This window comes from Centruroides vittatus, unplaced genomic scaffold (assembly GCF_030686945.1).
Source record: "Centruroides vittatus isolate TY-2023 unplaced genomic scaffold, ASM3068694v2 contig_426, whole genome shotgun sequence".
In the NCBI taxonomy this organism is placed as follows: Eukaryota; Metazoa; Arthropoda; class Arachnida; order Scorpiones; family Buthidae; genus Centruroides; species Centruroides vittatus.
In genome coordinates, this window is record NW_027122232.1 from 1,227,970 (window position 1) to 1,249,474 (window position 21,505).

The window sequence follows — 21,505 nt, forward strand, 5'->3', positions numbered from 1 at the left end:
TTCGACTACGACTCCTACCATTCCCTTTTTTAAAATGTCCTACTAAGCTTCCTTTTATAAGAAAGATTCTACTGGGTATCTGAATATTTTATCTAAAATTTTCTTTATAAAAAGTCGTACTGAAATTTATAGTAAGAATCAAATTCTTTAGATACTAATTAAAAATACTATTTTTCACACACGTTTTACCAATAGTAAAATTTAATTTCCACTCCGACTCCACAACATTAGCTGTATGTGTTTTGTATAGTACATTCCAAGCGGGTCACTATGTTCAGCTGGGAGACATTTTTCATTTTTACTTGATGTTATTCGGTAGCTCAAAGGATAGTCATTTCGTAAAAACTCTCTACGAGCAAACACTATTTCGCATTTCGGTCGATTTAGTCTCCTATTTATCTAATGCTTACGAATAAATTCGCGCATTAGAAACATGCGTTGTAACAGAAGAGATTGTATTGGATTTTATATTGAGTTGATTATTTTCAAAAAATATTTTAAATAAATAATAATGGTAATAAAATTCCTTTAATAAAAAATTCAAATTTTACACATAAACAATAAATCTTAAAGAGATAAAATACAACAATATCATATAATTGTATTTTCTCGAAAATACAAACAATAATAATAATGTTTTAATAATAATATTTCAGTATTTATTCGCAAACTTTCACACCCATCAACATTCTGCATTGTAGTTTGAATTCAGCAAAATTCTGAAACATCTCTCTAGTCCGATCCACTTCAAAAAATTTCTTCAATCCGGGTGAATGATAAACGGGTAAATTTTTGGAATTCTCACTGTTGGTCTTTTCGTCATTAGCTTTATAAACAGCTTTAGAGAAGTCGCTAATTATCAGCAACAGTAAGATAATAAACAACTATAATGTAAAATATATATAAGAAAAGATTATAAATAAGCATTATTTAATTTTAAAGTCGTAAAATTATGAAGTTAGAAGAGAAAAGAAGAAGAAAAAAAAAACGTTTAAAATAAATAATAATAAAAATTTTAAGTTTCAGTCGTGAAAAAGTGGTTCATAAAAATAATAATATAAAAATTAATGTTAATTAAAACATTAAGTTATTCACGTGTATGCATATTCAATATTTTTTTGCCTCTTGCTATGACGCAAATTAGTTTCTAATGTAATATTAATTATATCATAAAAAAACTAAATAAATTAAGAAACATTTTTTATGTTTAATTCTGTAATAATTCTAAAAGTTTAAATTAGAGCTATAAATTTCTCACCTCGTGAGATTTTGCTTCCATTTTAGATATTTGGGAAAAATGCCAGTTTAACAGGATTTATTTCCTTTTATGCAACATGTAAAACTATGGAGAAGTTGCGCATGCTTACTGAGTGAAAGCAAACAAAAAAAAATAATAATAATAATAATAATAATGTAATTAAATAAAGAAAATTTTTTCCAGATAATTTTTCAAAATTAATGTTTCATTGTAATTCACTTTATTCTTCACGCATATATTGGGAAAAAGATTATTTAACTATCGAAACTAGAGAAACAATGTAATATTTTTGAAGAATTATTTTCCAAAATAATAACTGATAAAAAAAAAAACGTTTGAATCTTCCGAAGTTTTAGCTAAATTAAGGAAAGAAAATTTTCGAATGTTGCTTTAGGTGGTATAAAGTAAATCTTAATAATCCATAAACTTATAAAATGTAGCATTTAGTTTTTACAGATGACCGACTTGATCACATTCCTATATCAGTGGCAGCATTTACAATTGCTTTGTGATGATATATATATATATTATATTCATATTGTGAAATAATAGTGACTGGCATGATCTATGACCCAGATACGATACAAGTTACAACAATATGACATATATTAATTTAGTTTAAGAATTAAAATTGGATGTCTCAAAGTGATGATAAGATATAAAGTTTATTTACCTTTAATTATATAATAAAATTATCATCATAAAAATAATATTAACTAACTTTTATTAATTTATATACTATTCGAATATACAACAAAGTTTTAATCTAAAATTAAACAAACATATTTAAAATCTTAAAGCGCAACCTAATTTCTGACATTGTTCTATTAATTAAAAAATTAATATCGGCCTACATCCTGCTGAAACAAATTTTTCATGTAGCATCTCTATTTACTGAATACAGGAAATGATTATTTTCTTTCAGGAACAGGCAACAAGGTTGAGTTGTTCCCAATAGAGGCAGAAGTAATTTCCTGTTTCCATAGTATCAACTCGAATTTTTTCGTTGTTCTCTTTGGAAAAATCAAATAATAAAGATAAATGTTATTTATTATAGCAAGATATAGGTGAATGAATTAGCAATAGAAAATGAGAATGCGATTTCAATTGAAGAACTTAAAATTTACAACAGAAACCACTTCGTCGTTTTTAATCATTCTTGATAATTATCAAGGGGAGGGAGTTTTGGCAGATCTATTCCCTCTCGTTCGGAAATAATTAAAACTTTAAATAAAATTTAAATTAAACGGTATATTGTATACAATTTAAATTTATTTTGTACCCGTCCAGTTCTCCATAGTCTAATGTATTATGTTATTAAATAGGCTATAGCTGTATTGTAGAAATTAATAAACCACGTTATAAAAAATAATGTCTTAAAAATCCTGTGCTCTTGCCTACTATCAATAGCAATTATGTTTAAAATTTTATCATCATAAATAAATTGTTTTTGTTATTATTTTAGGAAATCGGTATGTAACTTTATCTATTGTAACAATTCTTTAATTATGAATGACGTTTTTATATTTTGTTTTTCGTTATATCTTAAAACTCTTTTCGAACTATTTAATTTTTTAATTAATAACTTTTACTATCTTTCGTGAAGATTCTAGACAAGCGAAATTTTATAATTACTACTCATTATAAACAAGAATTAGTAAAATCATTTGACTAACATCATTTATTATAGGCCTATCCTGAGAACGTGTAGGCTGTCTTAGAAAAGTAAAGTCATCCTAAAGGATAAATAATTTTTTCCACCGCCATCAGATTTCTGGTCTTTAATATTCTACATACGTAATTGTATTATTTTAGATTTGGTCCATCCGTAATGACAAAAACCGACATCAATTGTGAGTGATGCGTTGTCATAAAACTTATTTTCATTTTGACGCAATTTTATAGACATTATAATGTCATTAGAGATCAAATTTTTAGATATTAGGCCTACATACTTAAAATTTTCACTTACAGTTGTAAAAGTTACCAACGGTATAGAGTTTTATCTCATTTATCATTTTAAAATAATGACATGAATTATATATAAATTTTAAAATACTTTTAGACAAAATTTGTGTATTCCATAATAGTAATAACAGTAACTTGTTTTGTTCTCCATTTTTAATTTGCTAATACAATAATCTATAAATGGCACAGTCAGAAGAGAAACCTTCATTTGTATGAAATTCTGTATGTTTATATCTGCAGAATGAATAAAAGCACCGAAATTACATCTAATCTTTTGTTGTCTTCCTTTTTGGTGTTTTTTAATCCTCATTTATGTAATTTAAAAAAAAACATTAAAAAAAGGCAATAAAAGAAAATGAATAATTAGAATATTTCTATTAGAAAACACTGTTTCAAGAAATATGGATATTTTCTAGAATTGTTTCAGAAAAATAATTTTTATTTGGGATTGTTTTACTTAATTTTTGCCTGTAAAATTTCATAATTTTATTATCATCATTAATTCTATTACAGATAGTACACAACAGATAGCATTTACAGAACAAGTGCATTTTTTTCACTTTGCCTGCAGTTTAAACATAGAAGCATTATTCACTCTGGAACATTTGAATTACAAGATTTCATTGTATTTCTGCCATTTATTTGGAAAATTGTTTTGATTTCTGACAATTTAAAAATTTACAAAAAGAGTATTAAGTATATTTTGTTGTTTTGTAATGATTCTCATTGCAATGACATTTCTAACGGTATATGAAGTGGCAACACCAATCATATTACTTACAAAGAATCTTGACTTTGCTTTAGTTTGGCGTTAAAGAAATCATCAATAAAGCTTTACTCATAATGGAGAAACTTTACACCACTCAAAGCAGCAAAAGCCTTTGTTACTGTAATGAACAAGAAACACTACAAGAATTTCTGGGAGTTTTATGTCTGCATTGAATCGTCCAAGAAAACATCTCAGGGAGGCAAAAAGCAAGACTGGAGAAATGGTAAACCACAAATTTATTGGAGGAGTTCCAATACTAATTTGTAACAATGTAGAAAAACAGTTTGCTGGAAAATAGGGAACTTAGCAGAATCTTGAATGCCTTTAATCTGTGGCATTTAGTGACTACTCAAAACAGTTACCATCTGGAGTTCTTGAGAAATGTGTAAATTAATGCCATCATGCAATAAGCAAAAGCCTCGAGAATTGTTCCTTTGCATCATTATAGCTGAAAATTACAAAACAACCCATTTAGCAATTTTAACAGATATAACCCCTGACAAAGAATGGGATTGGAATTGCAGTGACATCAATACGGAAGAAGCAGAGCAGATTCATCAGCAGTCCCAAGCAAGAATTGACCATTGCACCAAAGAATGCAAACCATGCAATTGCTGCTAATCCTGTGTACTTATAATGCCACATTCATAAATTTTTATTTTCTGGAATGTAGAAATATAAGTTTTACAAGTTCCTTCTAATGATTCCATTCATTAAGTTGTATGTGAGATGCCGGTTTTTAAACTAAAAATGCTTAAAATGAGACTTGGGTCAACTCTTACTAAAGAAAATTTGGAGTCTGTCCTTTATGTTTTATGAACAATTAACTGTGCATCGAACCCCAAAAATCATCGAAAAATTGTGCGCTAAAAGTTCTGAAATGTAATATCTATTAATTGTATAAGTGTTACTATTAGAATTCTCAAAGTGGTGTGGGGGTATTGACTCACAGATTCTCTTGAAAAATTGGAATTAAAAAAATAATAAAAAGTGAAGAAAAAAAAGAATGAGATGCATGTTGCAACATCCAATAAGCACTGCACTTGAGTCGTGCTTACAACTCAGAAATTGGGAAAAGTCAGCTCAGGCTAAAACTTCAATACTTTTTTCATATGATTTCTCCTGTCATACATTATATATTGTGGTTTATTCAAGCCTCTAAGTTGCCCTGATTTCCTTGACTCTTCCCTAATGGTAGCCACTACTGGCTACCGTTAGGGAGAGGTCAAGGAAATCAGGTAAACTACAGCCACACATCTGTTGCTTAATCACTGTAAACACTCAACTGTCATATTTAATGTGACGATAATTCCATTACACTCATCAAAAGTAAAAGTGTGGTATATTTTCACAATAACCTTTATCATTGGTTTTTATCTTTCTGAAGAAACTTTGCATCTGGTCCAGTAACATGTTTCTGTTAATTCCAGTAAATTTGCAGATATGTTTCAATAGTTTGTCATTCCAGCACTGCAACAGAGAAAATTGTCTGAACACAACAATCTTTATGCAAGATGATGCACCTTCATGTATTGGCTTAAATGTGCATGTCTGTGCTGTAACATTTTTGCACAAGAGAAAATGAAAATGATCACAGAATTTGCCAGGTCCAATGTATCATCAACTGAGCTATGAATATCATGGCAAATGTTTTTCCACTTATCATTATCAGAAATCAATTCCTGATTGTATTTCATATAGATAAAAATGCAAAATCTTAACAGAACATTCCATATTTCCATGCAGGACATGTTTAACTGGTATGATATTTCAAATACACTTCTGCTGCCAAGAAAATTTTCCATTCCATGCTCCACCTGCTGGAGTAGCAACATCTATTTTCATGTGTCCAAATTGCTTTGTAATCTTGTCCTAGTTTCGGAGAAAGTATCAATCTCGTTAAAATGTAAAAATCACTGTTATTTTTTGTAATTTTACTTTATCCTAATTTATTCCATTTTATTTTACAATTTCACCAATTTGTGTAATGCATTGAAAAATTGTAATTTGAAAAAACAGAAACTGCATGTCGCTAAAACATGGTTTTCAAATTTTTAAATATTTTCATTAGCATCCACAATCATCCTCCATTAAATTTCAACAAGTAGCACATAAGCTGAAATGTTTCCATTAAGTTTCCATAATTCTTCCAATGCTTCTGATAATAGTGCAATCCTTCCAAAAATTTTTTAAATAGGTCTGAGAGTTTTGCAATTTGTGAGATATTTAAAATGTTTTTCGAGATTTTGAAAAAAGTGAACTCTTTCTTGCAAAGTTTGCAATACTCTACAATCCTTTGCTTACATAGTGACAAGGACTGTATAATCAAATAATACTATTATTACTAGACCGATGACAATAATAATCATACTTTCCCTATGAATTTTATTCTCAATTTTTTCATTTTTACAGTAAGTTGAGAGGCATATAACAATTTTAATTTATTAAAAATTTCAAAAATTCCATAAAGTTGTCAGAGATTCCCTGATTTTCCACACAAAGCTATAAAATTCCTTGAGAATTCTGTCTTCCAAATGAGTTGCTGCTGTGAATATTTTGAAAATTAATTATAAAGACAAACTACATTATAACTTAAAACAATAAATAAATTTTATGTTTAATTCTTTAAAAGAAAGTTCAATTTACAGTAACACATTCATTTTGAAACATGCTACATCTCAATATTTTTAAAGTTTGATTTAATTCTATCAATTGCTATACTTTGAACCATTGCAAATATTGCACAAAAAAATCAATTTATGTATTTTTGTCAGTTTTCCTTTGCAAAATACAAATATAAAACTCGATTTTCTGTAAAAAAAAAAAAAAACTTAAGATTTGTATTTATACTGTATTTTGTAGTAGTAGTGTATTTGAAAACTATAATATAAAAATAATCCAAAAATCTGACTCTTCTCATGATGATAATATTTATCAAAAGACTGAAATTATTCAGTTGAGAAAGATATCTATGTACAAAAATATACATAGATGAAAATAAAAATTTATATTTATATATACAATTGTTGTTAATAGTTAGCAATAAAAAGCATAATTATATTTATAAAAATATTACTTTTTTATTCCAATTAATATTGGACTTTTGTTTTTAGAATAACAAAGCAGCTTTATATAATATGTTTTTATCATTGTTGAGGACATGAATTAACAGAGTCACTTGAAATACTGATGCAAGGAGCAGTTGCTTTCTGCTGATTAGTTTCTTTTAATATCCCTTCATTCAAATTTTTAGAAAATGATTGCTTGTTTTTTTCAACAATCTTACTCTTAGACAGTTCCTGATTTTCTGATTCATCTGAATAAAATTTTTTATGAATGTTCTCTTTATCTGTAAATTCCTTCTTCTCTGTTTTAAATTCAGATAATTTTTCTGTTATTGATTTTGGCTTTATTGTTTCATCTAAAGAACATATTTCAGAATTATTTATTATATTTATTGCTAATTTTTAAACAGTAAAACCATAAAATACAATAAAGTTTACACATATTTACCTTCAGATTTTTTTAATTCATCAATTTTTAACTTGAGCTGTAAAACTTCACTCCTTAACTGAGAAGATTTCTTTTTTTCTTGATAAAGATTCTGTTGACATTGTATTAATTTATCAGTTTCAGCTGCTTTAAGAAAAAGTAATTGTTGAACTTGTTTATTCAGCGAACTAACTTCTTTTCTGTAAAAATTAGCTTTCTGTTAATTGTTAATATAATCATAATGAACGTTTACTACATTTTTCTTCCTTATCGTTGAATCCTGGAAAATGTTGAACTAATTTTTCAATTTTCAAAATTAACAAATCTAGAATTTAATAAATTTATTAAGTTATTTAATTCTAAGTTCTAGATGAATAAAATGTACATAAAATAATGCAAAAAAATTTATTATAAAAACAAACAAATAGGTTTAAAATAATAAATTTTTCATGAAAACAATTTGTATCACCACTTTTACTTTATTTCTTTACTTTTCTATATTATTAGCTATAGAATATAGTTTTCTACAGTCACTGATTATAATTGATTTATTATTAATGTTATATTATATATTATTAAAGTTTTCTGGCAAATTTTAATTTTATGTCAATTTAACAAGAGATTATATTGTATGTATTAAAATATATATTATAATTGAACCCATAAAAAATATAGTTAAAAAATTCTTTTACTATTCATACAACAGAGAGAGTTTAATAAAAAAATAAATAATAATACAGAGGTGATTATTAATATTTAAGGTACAGCTCACAATACGTGTAAACCAACAGATGAGAAGAAAGCAAATGACAAAGAAACTAATGCCATATAGGTACCCAACTCGTGCTGCATTTATGCTTACACTTTAAAATTTTTGCTTATATACATTTGTATTTTTAAAAATTTCTCTTCTCTTTAATTTACAAAGAGTTACATGAAACAGCATATAATAAAACATTGTAAATCTACCTGAATAAAGTTGGGTGTGTGTTCTCGGAGTATATAAATTTACAATCATTATAGTGTATCTAAAAATATTAAAAAAACTTGACATAATAATATATTTAATTAATTTAAAATCACTGCTACTTTCAGGATCAAGTTGAAATATATTTTATATGAAACATTTTCAACCTATTTAAGTCATCTTCAGCATTGAAGAAAACAGAATACAGTCAAACCTGTTTTTATGCGCTCTTTTTATGTGCGATTTTTATTTGTGCGATTTTTTTAATGCGAATTTTTAATTTGTGCGGTATAGTTGGCGACTAGTCTCGTGCGATTCGTCATGTCTTACGTTGACTTATTATAGCTAAATAAACTTATTATAGCATAAATGCACTTATTATAGTAATATTATTGCATGAATATGCGAAAAATGAAATAATTTACTTTTTAAGTCAACAAAACACCACCTGGACAAAAATATGTAAAACAGACGATAGACCAGACGATGCAGTCAAGTGCTGACATCTGTTGTCAATAAATTCTATTTCGTACGGTTTTGAGTTATTTTTCTATGTGAGACTTTTTTTATGCTGTCCCTGTTGACCGCATAAAAAAATATTTTTTAATTGTGTTGCGAAAACTATTATTTACAGCCATTCGTGAAGTTTCGTGAGATTTTTTTTATGCGTTTTTTTAATGCGGTCCCTATCCCCCGCATAAAAACAGGTTTGACTGTATTTGTTTTTTTACAATTTAAATTTGGAATACTGAAAAATAATAAAAATTACTGAATTTATGTAATAAATTTTGAAATCAATAATAAAATAATTTCCAAAATGTAAGCATGAAGAAATAAGATTTTTCTTTATTTTATTTTTATAATTTGTAATGTTTTAATATTTCAAATTTAAATTGAAATATTAAAACAAAGATTTGCTTTGAAATAAAGATTGTTCAAGTTTTTCTATGTAAACTGTATCTGCCTTTACTGATGCCATATTCCAAAGTGTTGACATTTGATACTAGAAACAGTAATTTAAAAGTTTATTAATATACTTCAAATTTGAAAATAAATTATGCTTATCTAATTATGCTTATGTTCTGTTTTTTATTCTATTTATTTGAAAGTACAGCTGGCCTAAATAGACTGAAAATGTTTCTTATTAATATATTGTTTTCATAACCTGAAAACTGTGTTTTTGAATTAATAAATGTATTATGATGTGTTTTTTTTATTTTCAACACAACAATTTTGTTGATTAATGTTGTATTCATTATTACATTATATCATCATAAGCATAATATAATAGCACTGAAGAAACAGAAAGTACAACAGTGTCAAATTAGTTCTTACTATCCCTCATCACAATAAAACTTAATTTTTAGGTACATTTTTCATCACTTACCACTTAATGATCACTTTGATGACTTTTATAAGATATAAAAAAATTTAAATTATTATAATAATAAACATTAAACTTCTACATTAAAATCATCAAAATTATCTGCAGAACTTCAAATAAAAATAGCAGACAGTAATATACATTTAAAAAAAATATTCACTGGCAATATTACCAATAATTAAAAAATATACATTGTTTCAAATAAAAATGACAGATGGTAATATACACGTTAAAAAAATATACACATTGGAGAATAATAAAAGGTCTCTGTGAAGCAAAACTGTTTAGTTCCTGGTGATTGGACAAGATGGATTGTAAAGATATTTTAGTATTCTTCAATGGATATATTTTATATCTGCAGAATTTTCAATGTAAACAATAATGAATGAACATTCAATATTGACAAAGAATGATAGGCATATCTATTTAATAACTAAAACAGTGCCACCATGTCATAAGACCATAAATGTATTCATCCCTCAGTTTTGAAATAAGTGTAGTACTTTATTCTCGTACTTGTCAAATTTTTTGGATTTGTTTTATTCCAAATTTTGTACATAAAATGAGACTAAATATTTTTTCTTTTTACAATATTACTAAAATTTATACAATTCAAATTTGCATAAAATAAATTATATAACTACATTATATTTGCTTTATCTTTCCCTTCTATTAAAACTAGTATAAATTTTATAATATGATTGTATAAAATGATATATTTAAGTATTTTATTTTTTCCTTTTGCCTGTTTTAGTATGACACTAGTAGCTGATGTTCTGTTTCTGAAAATAAACTTTTAACTTATAACACTGATCCTAATGGAAATGAACTTCAGTTTATGCTGATTGCTTAACAATAGTTTTTTAGAAACTATTTAAATCATAAAAGCAGCAATCTGTTAGATTTGATAAATTTTCAGGATGATAATTGTAAATTCACAAAAACGTTTAAAAACAAGACAATAAAAAAGTTGTTCTTATGTCCTTTCTCACACGTCAAGAAATAACAGTCTTAAGGCAGAATCTACTTTTAGACTATACAATAAAAGTTGTCTTATGATATTGTCTTTTAAATTTTTTGTGAATTTACAATCTATTATATGTTTAACTTTATTATAAAAATATAGTTTAACTTATGAAACTATTTACAGTCATAAAAATTAATTAATATAAATCTTTCTTAATCTAAATTTATATATAATTAATTAATATAATACTCAACTGAGATTGTTGATACATAGCTTTCAAATAATCTGGTGCCTGTAATTTATCATTGACGATATTATTATTTGCTTCTAACTCTCTTCTTTTTTGAAGCTGTTGATTAAGTTCTTGTATTTCTTGTTTGCTTTGAAATAAAGATTGTTCAAGTTTTTCTATGTAAACTGTATCTGCCTTTACTGATGCCATATTCCAAAGTGTTGACATTTGATACTAGAAACAGTAATTTAAAAGCTTATTAATATACTACAAATTTGAAAATAAATTATGCTTATCTAAGCTTCATTAATTTGGTTTAAAACAATTTTTCAAAAGTTGTAGTCTCAAACACCAAAATTTATAAACATTCTTGAAGAGAACTGAAATCTACATTTAAACTTCTTTGTCCATTTGTTGAAATAAGAAATAAAACAACAAGAACAATATTTCTTAAAATTTATTCAAGTAATTTATAAAAACAAATCTGCTAAAAACACCTACAAACTTAAAATTAGCAATTGATAATGGAATAAAATAAGACTTATATGGTATAATAAATTTAGATGATCTAAATGACTTTTCTTTAAAATAAAAAATCTTTGTTACTCAAACTTCAGAAACATTGGCCACAGAAGATATACATTAGAATATTAATAATGAAAATTAGAGTTGATCGAATATTTTAGTAATTAAACAAATTAAAAGAAAGTTTGTAATTTCACAGCCAAAACTTGTAAATTTAAAAATTTATTAAATTGGTTTAGTTTGTCAAGGTCAAATTAATAAATTGAAATAACAATTTTTAATTTTTAAGGTAATTTTGTATTCGTTTATTTTATAAATTGATACTCAATTTCATATAGTTTTCTAAACAAAATAAACTGATTATTTGAAAGATCATTGAATATGATAATAATATATTTAAATTATTCTTCATACAGATCATCTCAATTCAAAAAGCACAAAAGAAAAACACAATATTTAAGGAATAAATAAATTTAATGACAAATCGGCATAAAACAATTTGGACATTTCTTCTTTCATTAGAAATGAAACTAATGCAAATTTAGATAATAGTTTTTAAATTTGACATACAGTGGAATCTCACATAACGAGTATTTTGCATAATGAGCAAAACAAAAATGACTTGCTTAACCAGTGATGTTTCACATAACGAGTGATGAGGAGAGGGAAAGTCCCAATTGTGCACATGCTCCATCAGTCTGTTTTTAGCACTCATTCTGCTAGCATCTTACTCTCACTTGTGGTCAGATACTTTTCCAAACTTGTGTTCACACATATTACGTACAAACATCAACAACCACCACCCGTTATATAATAAACACGCCAAATGATATGCCAAATTCTTGGGCTATGTAAAGGCTATAATTAAATATTAGAAATTAATTAATTTGACTAGAGGTAGGCAGTTATGCTTCCATCTTGTATTAAATTTAATAATTATAATTAATAAATTTTTTATTTAGACAATTATTAAATTTAATATGAGATGGAAGCATAACTGCCTACCGCTAGTCAAATTAATTAATTTCTAATATTTAATTACAGCATTTACACAGCCCAAAAATTTCATATATTGTTTGGTTGTTTGAGACATTTTTTCGATTTTTTTTTGTTTTCTGCAAATCAAATTCGCATTACAGGTTTGTTAATTCTGTGCTAGAAAAAAAAAATGAGGATGATTCACGCTCCTTAACAATGTATACAGGTATACCTCGAGTTACATTGTTCTTGATTATACGTCGTTTGTCAAAAAAGTATATGGAAAAATAAAAATCAAGTTTAAGTCGTTTTATTCGACTTTACATCCGTCTGCCACAACAGGGCTTAAAGCAGTCATGGCAATAAAAAAAAGTGAAAAAAGAGAGTTCACACTGAAAAAAAGCTAAAAAAGCTAATACAGTAGAGCGTCGTTAATCGGAACGTCGGTAATCGAAATGGCCGGAAATCGGAACAATTTTCAGTCGGACTGTGTCGTGCTGAATCGAACGTTTTTGATACTAAATTTACTTCTAAAGTATAATTTTCATGTTTTTTATATTCTTCGATATATTTATTTTGTTTGTACAAAATGCAGAAATAATTTTTAACGATACGATAGCCTCGATTATTATTATAAAAATTTTCGTTAGGCTTAAAATCGACGAAAATTCAACACAAAGCGACACGCAACGGAGAAAAATTTGAACATCGAACAGGTTAATATATTTTTTCGTACAAAGTCGGAAATTGGAACAAATGACTAATTGGAACAACCCCAGTTCCCAATTGACTCCAATTTTCGACGCTCTACTGTAGTCTTAAAATGAATGAAAACAGGCATTATTAAAAAAACACACAAACGCACACATATTTTGTATCAATAACATTGCGTATGATATTAGATTGATTATTAAGTGGACTGATAAGATTAAATATGAAAATAGTTAGGCTGAGTTTATACTCCAGAAAAGTGACCAGTAAGACTGCATTAAGCCAGAACAGGCCCGCATTAAGTTTTCATGTGCCCCATACAGAATTCCCACCATTACACAGCAAAGCAAATGGAATAGTAACATAACTACCAGAATGTGTTTCCATATAACATGCCAAATTTCAAATGCCATTTATTTCAAGGTACATTTTTTGATTTCTTCATAAAAAAAATGTAATTAAAGAAGAAAAAAAACAACTTCTGGCAGAATCAGTGGGTTGCATGTTCATTATATAGCAGGGGTGGGCAAGCAAAAGTTCAGTGGGAGCCGAAATGTAGGTTTTGCAAAATGCATGGGAGCCGCAGTTCTGTACTTTTTTACTCTGTACTGCAGTTCTGTACCTTAATTTTATTATATAATATAAAACAAGTATTGAATTTTTTTAATAAACATATTTTCACAAAATTGTGGAAATAAAACTGTAAAAATAATAATAAAAGGCAGAAATTAACACTTTCAGCAAGAGCCACATAAAACTCAAAAATGCGACTCCGAGACCGCATGCGGCTCTCGAAGTCGCATTTGCCCACGTCTGTTATATAGCAATACCACTAGTAATTGTGACCCAATCATTTATTTGGTAATTTTATCAATATTTTTTAAATGATTAAAAATAAAATTACAGAATTCATTACTGGTAATACTAGTCTCACAAATCTATTCCCCTGAATACAATAAAACAATTTGTTAGTCATTCGACCCACAACTGACAGAGAAGAGAGTTTATGAAAACAATGTAATTAAACATTTAGCAGTTTGTTGTCCTTCACAGTGGGGAACCGGCAGAGTCTATTACTTTTATGGGAGAAAATATACAAAGCTTTCTACTACCCTGAAGTTGAAAAATAATACAATCCCATGAAATTTAACAAATCTGACGTTAATAAGTAAATGATGAAATTATTTACAGAGAGTTGATATTTGATAAGTTTAGTTTTTTGCTCTTATAGAACAAATTACAGAAATTATAAATAAAAATCTCATTTTTTAAAAATTAAAATCATAAAATTTCGCTTACAAAAGATCGAGATGGAACGCACGCTTTTTATTTTTATAATCGCTTTGTTTTATTAGACACAGATATTATTCTTATATAGATTTATTAATTATAATAAACATACATTATGTATAAAATTACATTAAAATAACACTGTAATTAACGTCTGAAATGAAAAAGTAATTGAATCGAGTCTCGCCTCCATATTAATTAACGCGCATTGGTGTAGCCAGAGTTTGTTATGGGGGGCCTAGAGGCTGTAATTTTCTGGGGACCCGCTCTGTGGCTCCATCTGGAAACCCCTCACGCCACGCAACCTCACCCGGGCTTTGCAGGACACCACCATCGGCACCCTGACGGATTCCTGGTCAGCGGTGCTCCGCAACAAAGGCCAGGACCACCTACGCCCTTTCGCCCCCTGGAGGTACAGTTGCGCGTCATCTCGCCACGCGGAGACGCTTTTGGCCCGGCTCCGGACCGAGACGGCCCCGTTACATGCTTTCCTTTACTCACGGCATCTACACGACTCCCCGGGGTGCCCCCATTGTGGCGCAGCGGAAACTACACTTCATTACTGGCTACATTGCCCCAAATACACTATAGCCCACAAGGACCTAGGCAACACGATGACCCTAAACATGTCTCTGGTGCGCACGCTGACACCTATCTACTGGCCGCCGGCCTCCATCACTCCTAGTCAACACGTGGCAGCGCTGGAGCGCTACATTAGCCTCACTAGCCGTTTCGCTTAGCAACTGGCAACGTCGGTCGGAGAAAGAGCCGCAAAGGCTATAATCTCCATATTAAATTGAAGTAAGAAGAAGAAGAAGAATTTTCTGGGGAGGGGCACCAGGTTAACTGGGGGGGCGTGCCCACCCATGCCCCTTCCTGGTTACGCCCATGTTAACGCGCCACAGTAATTAATTGATCACGTTGCATCAAATTAAATAATTTATAAAAATTAAAATAATAAATACGTTTATAAAATAATTGGCTGTATCTGTTCGCAATGATAATGTAAAACACACTGTACTTATAGTTTAGCATTTCCGATATTTAATTTATTTTTGAATTTTAAAATATAAGAAAAACAATTTTTTAAATAAAGTTTTACGCATTGATATCCTGCAACTTTAGATAATACAAGGATATAAGAATCCATCAAAAAAGTTAGTTAATAATAATTAAAATCGAGAAAAAATATAAGTTTCTTTCGAGGTAAGGAAACTTGTAAAAAGTCAGGTATGCGATCACGTGACGCCCATCTCCCCACTTTGCGTAACCAAACGGTTGAAGTTGAAATAAAACCCCAGCAGAAGTAAAAACGAACATCGGCGCATGTATAGGACAATAAACTTGAACGGGAGCGAAGATGAGACATGACACCATGTAATTTATGCTAATTACTTTCTAATATTAAAAAATTAAAATCTTCAATAAATTATAATTAAATTAATTTTTTGACCGAGTTCGACTAGAAGCATATCGAAAAGCTAGATTAAAGTGAAAATAGCGGTTTTTTGATGCTAAATATTTACAAATTAATTTTTTAATTTGGTGCCGGATTGACCGCAGCTGTTCGAATGCGCACGTGCACTGACGAGTTTTATAGTTTCTGTCGAAATGGAAAATGAAGGACACCGTTAGAATGCAGAAAACCATGGTGCATGCCAAATATATAAGCACCCACTTAAAACCAAACTTTTGTCTTTGTCTAAAGATTGTCTCTACAGAAGTTATTAATATTTAGGATATTAGTTTAAAATCTTGTATTTCCTGGCACGAGATTCGCTCGATCTTTAATTTTACAGAGTGCTAGAAAGATACAAGCTTTGAAACGAGTGTCCTACAACGTTTTATTTAATAATAACAGTAGAAATCAAATTTATTATCGCTCAACAATTATTATTTTTGGTTTTTCTACGGTAGTCAAAAACGAGTAATGTCATCATTTAAGCTAAAGAATAGCAGGCGGTTGGGAAGAAGTTTGCTTAGCAACTTACTTCAGAAAGTATTGGGTTCTATACGATTTTCCGTTGCTAAAACATGAGTTTCTACTGTTAGTATTAAATAAAATCTATTTCTTTCTTTTGTCCACTGCACTTAAATAAATACAAATGCTAAAAATAATGCTGTATAAAAATCACTCTTAACGCTGAACTAGAAGTGTACTTATGTCTTAATGCAGCGTGATTATATCAAAGTGCCGCGGAGATCGGTATTTCACAAGGATACAAGCAAGGAGAACCCACGTGCAAATTCCTACAGCATGTGCAGAGTATCAAGCTTTGGGAAGCTCCTCGTTTTGTTAGTTTATATAAATGTAGTACACTACATGTGTATACGACAGTGCCTTATCATGTCGCGCACGGTCCATAAGGCATATGGGGACGTGCTGGTCGCTATTTCGCTCCTGAGCGCATTTACGAAAAAAAAATTTCACATGGGAAGTGAAAAAAGCTAAAAAAGTGAGTTTTTCTCAGAAAAAGCTAAAAAAGAGAGGAGCTATGAAAAAAAGCTAAAAAAGCTAAAAAGAGAGTCACTTTAAGCCCTGCCACAAATATTGAAGTCATAATATCACTAGAAAAGCATTAAAAGCACATAAAATCATATTAAAATATGTACATTTACAGTAAATGTTAATATAATCATCATAAATTCTAGAGAACGAAACATGAAAACATCTGTGTTTCTGTATTGTCGTTTTATTTAGTGGTCTTTAAGTGCTCATTTTTGGCATTTTCCACCATAGTTCAACTTACGTCGTAACTACACAAGTAAATTTGACTTATGTCATTTTTCGACTTACGTCGCCTCTCCTGGAACCAACTACCAACATAAGGTGAGGTATACCTTATGTTGGTATTGCATAATTTTCTTTGAATAAACATTATGCATAAAATATTTGAGTATTTTTTCGGCTTGGAACACATTATCATATTTTACATTAATTTCTATGGGAAATATTGTTTCGCTTAACAAGTGTTTCACATTACGAGTAAGATTCTGGAACGAATTATGCTCGTTAAGCAAGGTTCCAGAAAGAATACATTTATCTTTGGCAAAATGTTTGTTTTATCATACACCAGTGGCAATTCCAGTTGAAAACATGTTTATAATTTATGAAAATATAAAATTTATTTATATGAGATTTAGACATAAATTTTTAAAATTTACTGTTATTATTAATCATACATTTTATCTTTAAAGAGTCTATATCAATAATAGATATAGTAACTAGCTACTATGTTTCTTTTTTAATGATATTTTATTATTTGAAAGAAATTTTTTCATCCCTTGAAGAATTGTCTTACACTAAGTTATATATAAATGCAATTTTATTTACATATTATATGAAATGCTATAATTGTTAATTAAAATAATTATTCTTACTTTCATTTTATTCATTTGTTGCCTTGCAAACTGTAGTGATTCTTTACTGGCTTGATATTTAACTCTCAGAGATACTAGTTCTTTTTCCACTTGTTTGCGTTTATCATCTACTTCAACAAAAAGTGAATTACCACGACGATTTGGATCAGTTTGTCCAAATTTCAGATTCTCTATTTCAGCTTTCAGCATACAAATTTCATCTTTACATTCCTATTTAAAAATTACTTCATTAAAAAGATTTTCAATGAAAATATACAGGATGGCCCAAAAGTCAGTTAGGGGTTTCAATTTTTAATAACTTTCTTAATTTTACTGAGAAATGCATGAAATTTTAATACGATCTAAAGAACATAATGAGGATTAATTTACACTAGTCAATTTAAGTAGGCTTTTTTTTCAAGCTCCGATGGTCCATAAGAAAAAAAGACAAGTGTAAATAACAAAATGAATTTATTACCAAAAGTTAGGTACAAACATGGTTACTTTTCAACATAATCACCATGAAGATTGAGGAATTTGTCATATCTGTGGACGAGCTTTTCCATCCCCTTGTCATAGAATGTTGCCGCCAATGACTTGAGATGGGCCCTAACATTGTTTTGAAGATCGTCATTAGTCTCAAACCTCTACTCCTAGCCACTTTTTCTGTTCAAGAAAAAGGTGGAAGTCACTCGGCACTAAATCGAGGCTATACACTAGGTGTTTAAAGGTGGTGAAGACTTCCACCACTTTCCTGAATTGAAAACGTGGCTTACAGGGCAGACGTTCAAGACTTCTTCTGACAATCTTCAAAACATTATTAAGGCCATCTCAATTCACTGGCAGCAACATTCTATGACAAGGGAATGGAAAAGCTTGTCCACAGATATGACAAATTCCTCAATCTTCACGGTGATTATGTTGAAAGGTAACCATGTTTGTACCTAACTTTTGGTAATAAATTCATTTTGTTATTCACAATTGTCTTTTTTTTTTTTATGGACCATCAGAGCTTGAAAAAAAACTGCCCTCGTATGTCACACTTTTACATTACCTATGAAAAAATGACATCTAAACCAGTGATTCCCAAACTTTTTCGATCCACCACCCCGTTTGTTCCATAAAGTTATACCCAACGCCCCCTAACCCATTGTCTCTTGCATGAGAAAGGATTGAAAATATTCTTAGGAAAACTTTTCTATGAATCTCACACTTTGTGCCCTTACAGTACATTGGTTCCCAATATCTAGAAACCATTAAATGCAATGTTTCCTCTTATCAGTTTAACAGAGGAAAGGGAATTACTGTCAGTGACCCCAACTTTTGCCTTTGGTCACTGTTCAGTACCCTGTCTCCAGCACCCCCCCCCCTAGATTTACTCACTGCCCACAAAGGGCGTTATCGCCCACTTTGAGAAACGCTGTTCTAAACGATGGCCATTTTTGGCTTTGCACACCTGTGCTCTTTCCAAAACTTGCACCATAACAGCTTCAAGGGTTTCAGGCACCACTTTCCTGATTTCTCTATTGATGTTCTCCTTCAGTTGCTCCAAGGTTTGTTGACAAACCCTCTCTTTCAGGTACCCCCAAAAGAAGAAGTCAGGGCTAGTCAAGTCTGGGGAACGATGGCCAGTTGACATTGCCATAGAGGGAGATTATTCTCTCTGCAAAGCACTACCATAACAACCACATTGTTTCTCTTGCAGTATGAGCAGTTGTGCCATCCTGCTGGAAATGGCTGTCATTTAAAAGATGTCATTTTTCATACACAATGTAGAGGTGTGAAAAAATTGACTAGTACAAATTAATGCACATTCCATAAATGCCTTTCAATGCTAAGAGCATTATAAGACTATAATGAGTACTATTCATGCTATATTTGTTAGTTGATATATATCTTTGTTCTCTACAGAAACAATTTATCACTGTAAAAATACATACCTCTATATTTTCTTTATAATTTTTAATTTCTGTATCTTTATTACTTAATTCTTCTTGCACTTTATTATAATTTTCAACTAGTTTTCTTTCTTGACTTCGAAATGCCTCCAACTCATGATTCAGATCTGTTATTGTATTTTCCAATATTTGCTGTTCAATATAAAATAAAAAATAAATTTGATTAATTATATTTTATAAATTTGGTTTTAAAAAAATGTTAATTATTCTATTTTGAAAGAATATAAATTCTGAATTAAAATGTTAATAGAAAGTTACAATAATAATATGAGCCACATATTTAACTCTGAATCATATTTGATATTTAAATTACAAAATTAAATTCTAACAATATTTTTACCTCAAAGTACTCTATTAAAACATTTTTTATTAATTACAGACACCACTTAAAAACAAAGATACATTCCAAGAGTATCATAGCTTAAGAGTGTATACTCTTAATTAAGCATACTTTATAAAATGTACTTACAAGGAGACAGCTCAAGACAACACGTGTTAGTTTTTCCCCTTTTCAGGGATATTTTATTATGTTTTAAAGCTGGAAAGTCCCAAAACCACTAAAACTAAATTCAAAACATTCACTTACATATGTGACTGATCCCGTAATGCAAATCATTGCTAATCTCAAATGGCATCTAGCCAGGGATCTCAAAAATAAGTCGCTAAGCCAAAATGTAATAAAATAGAAAGAGTCTGACTTGAAAAAATTGCAATGTAAATAGGGGGGAACAAAATATTGTTTAAAAAGAAAAAACAAAATGTTACTACGTATGTAAATAGGATAATGATGTATTACATTTTTTAATGTCATCATAAGCCAGATAAAAGATAACACACCAATTCAATGGGAAGTTCCTGAAAGCAAGGTTGATGAGTCCCAATATCAGAGGTGATCTACTCCTGGTAGAGAATTTTCTGGTAGTCTTTTAGGTGACAGTTAGGCACTTAACTTGTAAGAGATGCTATGTATTTTTGTTTTAATTATTTTTAGTTGAAGCTGGTGGAGATTAGATTAAGTTAGTTTTAAGCCCCAAATTGAAAAATTTTTTTTTATAATTGTTTTTCTTGTACGTGATTGATCTGGTGTTTTGAATAGTTTGAAATATATTTTTTTATATATGTCATTTGAAATATATGTTTTTTTCTTTTCTGTTAAAAGTTGTTGGAATTACTCCCACCGTGTCCCAAGTTTAGGCCTGGTACTTGAATGAACCAAAATTTTATGCAACACTGCTTTGTTAGGTGTTATCCAGACTTAATTCTAATCAAATTTAGAGAGTTTATTGACAATGATTAACATGTGCCAAGCAGTAAGGCACACTATTCAAAATTAAATGAGAAAATTAAAGTTGAAAATTGCATAATCACTAAAACCTTTCTTATTTGCAGAGTGGCTGGTGGCTTGCTGGGGATGCTAGTTTCAGAGTCATGTAGTTGGTATTTCAAATCCTGCTGGTATCAATGTTGAGTTTTTCTTTATAAAACTATAATTTTCACATTATTCTTGGTATTTTTTTAATTTATTACATTTATTAAAAACTTATTTTCAAATATTTCTGTACATATGGGATTCATATGTAATATTTACTGTATTTATAATTTACTTGAGATGATAAGATATAAACAAAATTACCATTATTCAAAAC

General features: G+C 29.1%; 1 protein-coding gene and 1 long non-coding RNA gene across 3 annotated transcripts in view; both read right to left on the reverse strand.

Annotated features, from left to right (window-relative positions):
• Positions 1 to 805: 805 nt before the first annotated feature.
• LOC136976898 (uncharacterized) lies at positions 806 to 1,336 on the reverse strand. Its single transcript, XR_010880999.1, has 2 exons — positions 1,259 to 1,336; positions 806 to 884 (listed from the first exon to the last, which is right to left on the reverse strand). It is a non-coding gene; the product is annotated as an uncharacterized lncRNA (long non-coding RNA).
• A 5,528-nt stretch (positions 1,337 to 6,864) lies between these two features.
• Positions 6,865 to 21,505, reverse strand: part of LOC136976887 (protein Spindly-B-like) — a 126,346-nt gene continuing 111,705 nt past the window's right edge. For both annotated transcript variants that reach the window (XM_067272261.1, XM_067272259.1), the window contains exons 5-9: positions 19,842 to 19,991; positions 17,923 to 18,132; positions 11,060 to 11,271; positions 7,509 to 7,687; positions 6,865 to 7,416 (exon numbers count right to left, since the gene is read on the reverse strand). In XM_067272261.1, the coding sequence (XP_067128362.1) occupies positions 7,142 to 7,416; positions 7,509 to 7,687; positions 11,060 to 11,271; positions 17,923 to 18,132; positions 19,842 to 19,991 (1,026 nt within the window). In that variant the 3' untranslated portion in view covers positions 6,865 to 7,141. The remainder of the gene's footprint in view (positions 7,417 to 7,508; positions 7,688 to 11,059; positions 11,272 to 17,922; positions 18,133 to 19,841; positions 19,992 to 21,505) is intronic.